At 46.6% G+C, this 7,868-nt stretch overlaps 1 protein-coding gene across 1 annotated transcript; it reads right to left on the bottom strand.

Annotated features, from left to right (window-relative positions):
* Positions 1-249: 249 nt before the first annotated feature.
* Positions 250-7,548, bottom strand: Cops8 (COP9 signalosome subunit 8). Its single transcript, XM_051154318.1, has 8 exons — positions 7,392-7,548; positions 6,584-6,654; positions 5,429-5,477; positions 4,296-4,428; positions 3,136-3,243; positions 2,320-2,382; positions 1,832-1,879; positions 250-1,152 (listed from the first exon to the last, which is right to left on the bottom strand). Exons 1-8 carry the CDS (start codon positions 7,467-7,469, stop codon positions 1,073-1,075), a joined length of 630 nt encoding a protein of 209 aa, XP_051010275.1. The 5' UTR covers positions 7,470-7,548; the 3' UTR covers positions 250-1,072.
* Positions 7,549-7,868: the final 320 nt, after the last annotated feature.

The following is a 7,868-nucleotide window of genomic DNA, read 5'->3' as shown; positions in this document are numbered from 1 at the left end:
TGAAAACAGAGAGTGTGTACCGCACCAGGCACGGCTGAGCCAGCTGCCCTTAAGAAACTCTAGGGGAGCGAGAGGAGGAAGAGGGCGAATGTGATCTAAACCCAGTACAGACATGTGTAAAATGCCCAAGTAGTAAAAAGAAAAAGGTTTAAACTTTAAAAAAATATTTCTGAGACAAGGACAAACTTGTAATGGGACCACAGTAAAACCCAGGTATGAAATTTCTAGAAACAGCTTTAGATGAAACAGTTTACGAATTCAATTAAATATTTATTGAACAAATGCAGAATACATGAACCAGGGCTGTTTTAACCTGAAGATACATTAACCACCTCAAATCTTCAAGGGCTGTCATACAAGAACAAAAATAGACGATTCGGCATTTCTACACAGGATGGACATGCGCAGCAGCAGGAGGGCTGCACGCTATCTATCCCTCAGCTCAGGAGCTCGCTCAGCACACACTGCACTCCGTGCCCCTTCCCTTCTGAAAGGAGACCTCAGAACTCAAGTTTCACAGGAGCACACAGGCTGCTTCTCACTGCACACCGTCCACCTCCAGCAATGGATGCTTGCACACCCGGGGGAAATGCAGCATTGACAAGCTCCTCGCCAGGAGACGGTCCACCACGTTTCAGCTCTTTCTGATTCTACATCAGTAATTCCTTGTGGGCATTGTCCAGAGTGTGAGCGACAATGTGGGTTGGGCACAGTCCTTCTCAAATCCCACGCACATCACTACAGCTAGAGGCCAGCGGTACGCAGGAGCATGGTGTGTGCTCCAGCGCCCGCTCTGCTGCTTGAAGCTTCTGTTCAGAGTCAGTCATTGATAGAAACTAGCTGCATAATACTGATGGCTCCAACCAAAGTGATCAATACAAATGAGGACTGCTCCCAGGACATTCAGCAGTGTCTGAGGACAAACTGTACAATGCGCTTCATCTTCCATGTGCATTTTATCACACCCAAAGGACACCGAGGCGCTCACCCTGTTCAGTGCTCAGAAATAAAACTCCACATCTGTTTGCCAGTGACAGGGACTGAAGGTGGATCTTGAACTCAGAGCGATTTATCAGTTTTCCAGGAAAGCCACGTAGTCAGTGAGCCTGGCCAGCTGCTGCTCGTTGGGGATTGGTGGAACTGGTGCAGGCTCTGCATGATAAAGAGGGACACAGCTTCAAGTTAGCAGGGGCGTGACAGAGCACCTACCCTGCCACCAGCCTGGGGTGGTCTTCAACAAGGTAACGTCCTTAGTGCTACCTGATTTTAGACAAAAGCCATGCCTACTAGAGGCCTGAACAGTTTGGAACAGCAGGCAGGAAGTCTCCACTTTACCAGCTCGGCTGTCTCAGATGGAGACGAGCATGCGTCAGGACAACTGCTGTTGCTGCAGCAGGCGACACAGACGCAAACATGTCTAATGTGCAGCAGCGTCTCTCTCAGACCGCAGCTCTGCCTGGACAAGTCCCTACTTGTATGACATGGTTTGTAAAGAAGCTCCAAAGGGGATGTCACGTGCCTGGTCCAACCACAACACTGCACAAGCAACAGCAGCACAAAGATCCAAGGGCCCAATTCAGGGATTTATATGCCTGAAAGAATTGGGCACAGCAGGCCGTGGAGGGCCTCTAGATACACTCTAGAATGCCCAGAGGCCCTGGCATGAGGGCTATCAGGTGCCACCACTCCAGCTGAGCTACAAGGAGTCTACAGTTTCCTTCTCATAGCCACGTGTATCACTGCACACTTATAGAATTCAATCTCTACACATTACAGAAAATACACCAGCAAACAATGCAACACTTTAAAATGTCCATGTGCAAACATGTACCTGATAAAGGAATAAACCTGTTCAAGGAAACGTCCAGGGCTCCTGAGGCTAAACAAAGAAAGAGACAGTTACACACCGGTCACATCAAAACCAGAATGGCTCACCCCCACAGCAAACACCTGGTTCTCAAATGGACATGAATATGGCCCACTTTAAACACTTCATCTGTTCAGTCTTCCTCCCTACAAGCGTGGGACTGAGCACTGACACTGTCTACACAAGGTGCCCAGGGCAGGTGAAGGAAGCAGGGTTGATGCAGGACTCCCAGCTCTAAAGACCAGAGAAAAGGGCACTCCTGTACCTACAGGAATGAACAAGAGGGTGCGATGAAGGGGCAAGGATGCAGACTGAAACAATGGGCCAGGCAGGGGACTGCCTCACCAAGTCAGCCCCAGAACAGCAGTCTTCACTAGGTGACTGTCAATGTCATTCGGCTTTAACATCATCTGTTCACTGCTTCAGTGTCACCTGTCTGAGGTCGCACCTACCTGGCTTCCTGGGAAGAACCATTCTTGTGGCGGAGTCAGCTTGCCATCCTTGTTCCAATACACCTGAGAGTGCAGAGTTCACACAGATGGGAGCCGGGTACAGGTGCTGCCATGACCCACACTTAGCACTCTCACTGCTCTAGATGCCATGCTGGTGCGTGTACTTACTAGACTGTATAAACGTATTTTGAAATATTCTGAAATACACCAAAAGCCTCACTTTGCTTTTTGGGGTCAATGTAGTCACTAAGAGACACTCAGTCTTCTATACTATCCTAGAATTCCCAGCACACATAAGACATGTCTATGACGCCCTTCGTGGCATTCTATTAGACATAACAGCAGGTGCATGAGCCCTGGGTTTAGTGCCCCATACTAAAACCACTGCCCACAACTGCTACTCGCCACCTCCAGCACCCGCTGTCCTGTGAGCTTTAAATTGTTCAGGCTCTGGAAACTTAGTAAGAATGACCCTCATGGGCTCTCATTTTAGTTGAAGAATCAAGAATGTCTATCACTATAAAACAATGTACATGCACAGCGTTCTGGCATAGTTGAGAGTCGCAGCAGGCATGGGGCTGTCTTTTGAGCAAGTTAAGGGTTTCTTAAACAGCTGTGCAGGTTCCAAACAGCTGCCAAAGGGACACTCCTGTGCGCGGTGACAGATACTAGGTGGAGGTGCTATGTGAGGTTTGTTTTGTGTCAATTCCTTAAAAAAAAAAACCCTCCATCTCAATTGTACAATCATTCTTGTTCTAGAGTTCCAGAGGCGTGGGATTTCTACTCCCCTCTAAGTAACCAGCAAGCTCCAGGTACCTTTCACAGCCTCTTCCACAGGAAGGCCGACAAAGGCTGCGAAATCATCTGCGATTATGGAGGTATAAGCTTGAGAGACCAGGGCAAAGGCGCGTCTCCTCGTTGCATCTACCGTGGAAGGGCAGAGTTGGTGACAGGAATCAAGAGAACAGGACTCTTAATTAAACACTGCTCTGTTACCAGTTTTTATTTACAGGCAAGACTAGAGCCGCCCAAGTCCAGGGACCCCGGGATCTGAGCACACACATTCCTCACATCCGACGACAAAAGCTGGAGAGATGGAAAACAACATCCACAAGAGCCCAGTCTTAAGACAGCAACAGCATGAATTTAGGACGCAAACATTTTATATCTCCTTTGCTCTATTTCTCTTGCAAACACCGAAGAATGGATGAGAACACAGCTGCCCCTCTTGGGAAGGTCTCCAAAGAGGGTTGCCCTGGAGCGGGAACACAGGCCTTACCCCCAGCACCTGTTCCTAGCTTCCAAGTGTGCCCCTGAATCCCGAGCCTCAAAGTCTGACCCTCTGCCAGGTCCCAGCACAAGGCCTCTCCCTGGAAACAGCTTTCTGCATCTCCCCATGCTCACACATCTACATTAAGAAAATTCCAGAATGAGGCAATTGCTCCATCCAACCCAGCCAGTCTCCCTGTTCCCTTTACAATGTATACACAACATCTGCCAAAGCCAAGGCTGACAAAGTCCAAGGCCCAGTTGCCACTTTCAAATACACAGACTTAAGAAATCTTGCCTACCCATACCATGAACTTTAGGTTATTGCCCAGTGCCATGCTAACAGAAAGAACACTTTCACGGGGCCACATGTGTGGTACACACCAGGAACCCAAGGAGGAAAGAACAGTACAGGCTACACAGCGAGATCCTGTTACAGCCTTCTTGTCACCACAAAAATAATGATGAAGAGAATAAAAGATTAGTGCAAATGGAATAACAGCCATCAGGAATCAATACTGACACCCTGTGATCCCAACATACTCCCCAGTATCCCCAGAATCATAATTAGCACAGATCTAGCTCAAGTCGGAAAAGCTCCCCACAGATCACAACTGTCTCCCTTGACAGTACACACTGACAGCACAGCACTACGCTCTGATGACTGGCTTAGTGAACCATGACTTTTAACCACAAGACCGCTCTACCTCTAAGGGCTTCCATGATTGGCTGCACAGTCTCCGACCACTGGTGGGCGTTGATGGTGGTATAGATCCCGGGGAAATCTCTCTGCCAGATTCGCTGTCCTACTGACCAGATTCCCCCAAGTTCAGAGTTTGCCTGCAATAGATATTATTGCCTGTGAGGGTACTTACTCTGTAATTAACAAGGACTGTATCTTCAAACAAAATATCAGAAACAACACAAAATTTGTTAGCTGCTATCTTTAAAACACACACTACTGATTTTAAGAGCTGCAATTACTTTTCTAACAGACGTGGCCAACCTGCAGCCCATAGGGCCAAGAACAGGTATGACGTGTAAACCCTTTTTCTTTTTTAGAACTTGCGTGCTCAGTTCTCGACTGTGAACTCTGCAGATGATAGCATCAGCTTACAATGTCCAAAGGTTTGGAACTGATTCTAAAATTCTGTGAGCAGTAATGTCAACAAGTTACTTAATGTTTTTACTGCAATTACAAATGAAAGCATGAGAAAGCAAAAAATATTTCAGAATGAAGTCTTGGGATCAATTATCTTAAGCATTCCTGTTTAAATTTAAATTTAAATGCTGGCATTTATTCACAGCACAAAATTACCAGAAAGCTGGCTAGCAAGGCACTGTCAATAACAGAGCCTACATCCAGCAGCCCATTCATATCAGCTGTTTCCAATTCCTAGCAGCGCAGCTTCTGCCTCTTGTCTCACTCTTACAAACAGAAGTTCTGGGAAAGGAATAAAACTGAAACAAAGTCTTATTTCATTCTACTTGGCAAGAAACTTTTCCCAGGTTATTTCATTTGATCTCTATCCCAAGTGATTGTGTGCCGTGCATAGACTTGTAAACAATGTCATTTTTCTAAATAGCTATATTTACAGGAAACTAAGTAGTCTGCTGAAAATCACCAGCCCCTCAGCTGCCACCTGCATCTAACTGGCCAAGCCACATCTACAAGGCAGGCCTCCCGGAACCTCATCAGAACATGGGCAAGATTTCTGAAGCGTCCCATTAGAGAAACCTGAAGGATTATAACTTTAACGTTCGCTTAACTATGGTTTCTGTGTCATTTAAGCCAAGGCCAGCATGCTAACAGCAACAGGGGACGCTGCAGGGTACTTACAGACTTGATAGCGGGTGGTATCCTCTTCCAAAGATATCTTGCATTATTCCTAATTTACACAGAGAGCAATTAAAAACGAGTCATCTCAGTAATAACGGACCGCCCAGGTTCTACTGTAACCATGGAAGAACACCTAGCAATACAGTTCACAGGACAATTTAGCTTTATAGGAATTCACTGAGGAAAAGCAGTTGTCCAGGAAAGAAGGACATAAAATAACTCATTTTCAAGGTAATTTTTTCATTCTTTGCTGAATTCTTAAAATTAACAATACAGATCCTGAACAGCAGCAACACATTCAAACCACCTACTTATATAAAACTGCCTGTACAACCACCCAGCTATAAACAATGTATCCATCTGAAGGCTTTGAGTGTCCCTAACAGTATGTGCAGACAGAGCCACGCTCCTAGTGCTCACAGAGCCTAAGGGGTTGGAACACTCATAAGACACGTGATCACAAAAAAGAAACAACTTATATATATGTATACTGAAAAAGTTTCGTTTCTCTGTAAAAAATGTCACAAAGAGTTTGGAAACTACACCAGGCCTCTCTTGTCTAGCATAGGCATGCTTTCTGCCTCCCACCCAGACAGGCTAATTAAATCCTGTTCCCGCCGGCTGGCTTTGCCAGGGTTCTCCTCCCGCCTCAGCTTCTTTCTTTCTACTGAGTACTTAGAAAGTTTTGTTTGTTTGGGTGTTTGTTTTTCAAGGCAGGGTTTCTCTATGATACTGCACTGACCTCGAACTCAGAGATGTGCCTGCCTCTGCCTCCCAAGTGTGGGGATTAAAGACATGCCCTACCATCGCCCAGCCTCTGAATATATATATATATATACATATGTTACAAAACAAAACCATACGTGGTTTTCTAGACAAAAGAGGGCGGGTCAATGGCTCTTGATGATAGCTTATTTATTTATTTATTTTATTTTATTTATTCAGATTACATCTCAATTGTTGATGATAGCTTCTTACAAGAACCTGTCACTTTTTTTTTTAAGGTGGATGTAAACACACACCACAAAAAGTTCGAGCTTAATTATTATTATGACTGAACAAGAAACAGATATAGCAGGGCTACGATAAGAATGTACTTCTGCATAATGTCAAGGAGGCCGCTGCTTTCGGATTCAGGCACAAGGCACGACTTACATGTCATTCTGGAGCAAATACAAAGCGAGAAGCTGACCGTACACCGGCGGAGTGGCGATCCCTCCAGGGGCCTGCAGGGACAAAGAGAGGAAAAAAGCCTCACTTCCTAATACCCTTTCAGAAAAGACAAAATTCATACTTAAACAAGTTAAGTTCTCCAGCACTGCCACAGATGCAGAAAAAGCTGAGGACAGGTTCAAGGATTAAAATCCAAGTTCAGATCTTCTGTCAACCGTCCTCCACTGGGGTTTCAGTTCCTCTACATATACACAAATATTTAAGTAACATCACCTCGGAAGGTGACAAATTAATAAGTAGGAAACACTTCCCTCTGGTCCTTAACGCACTGTGACACTGTGCCTCTGCCCATTATAAAAAAGGCTACCAAGGTAGCTTAAAAACAGAACACCAGCAGCGGGTAGTACAGAGGTCTACTGTCTCTCCTCAATCTTAATTCATTCAGCAAAGGCCTGCTAAACGCTCCTCGGCAAGCTGCTCTCTCCTTTAGTCGGTGAGCCTTCGACCCCTTTCTGTTCTTTTGTTGTTTTGATTTTACATAGCCCAGTCTGGTTTGGAACTTACCGGCAATCCTCCTGCCTCCGCCTAATGAATGCTCACGGGATTCCTGTGCCACCGCACCCAACCTTGCTAATAAACTTTTTAATCATTACATTACAAATGGAAGCGTCTCCGGACTACGGCCAGGAACTCGGGCGTGATAAACCCGGGATGTGTTCCCAGCAGGCCTCAGCCCGGCCCGTTACCCTGGAAACGGCGCCCACCCTATCGTCCCACCCTGCCGTGCTACCTCAAGCTCTTGGTTCTCGCACTGATCCAGCAGCTTTCTGAAACTAAAGGCGCTGTCCGCCATCACCGCCACTGGCATCTTCCCGGACGCTCTCGCCGCCACCGCCACGGCTAGACCAAAGCCTAAGCTGGCCCTCGGGGCGTCGCGCCCGCGATGACGTAAAAGCAGCTGCCTCTCGTACGCATGCGCGAGCGTGTCGTTCCTTCCTGAGCGACGCTGTGGCGGAGAAAAAAGGGCGGCGCGTGCTCTAGCCTGCCGTCTCGGTGCTCTGGAGGATCCCCTCCTAGGCTTGAAAGAACAGGCTGAGTCAGACTAGTCCGATTGGGAGGGTCTGGGCTGCGATTTGGATTCTCTGCACTGGAAAGTGATAGAGAGACTGCATATACACAGTAGCAGTGGAGAATACTAAAACCATTGGACTTCCATGTGTTTTCAGAACGCTGAGCTGTACTTCACTTAAAGTACTTCCCTTAAACT

This window comes from Acomys russatus, chromosome 12 (assembly GCF_903995435.1).
Source record: "Acomys russatus chromosome 12, mAcoRus1.1, whole genome shotgun sequence".
Classification (NCBI taxonomy): Eukaryota; Metazoa; Chordata; class Mammalia; order Rodentia; family Muridae; genus Acomys; species Acomys russatus.
The sequence above is the reverse complement of the archived record's forward strand: the minus strand, read 5'-3'. Positions and strand labels throughout refer to the sequence as shown.

Coding starts and splice junctions, on each gene's coding strand:
- Cops8 (XM_051154318.1), bottom strand. CDS start 7,469: ATGCCAGTGGCGGTGATGGCGGACAGCGCCTTTAGTTTCAGAAAGCTG. Junction 2,383..3,135: donor TGTGGAAGAGGCTGTGAAAG/GTACCTGGAGCT, acceptor CTGCACTCTCAG/GTGTATTGGAACAAGGATGG. Junction 1,153..1,831: donor CAGGTTTATTCCTTTATCAG/GTACATGTTTGC, acceptor TTTATCATGCAG/AGCCTGCACCAGTTCCACCA.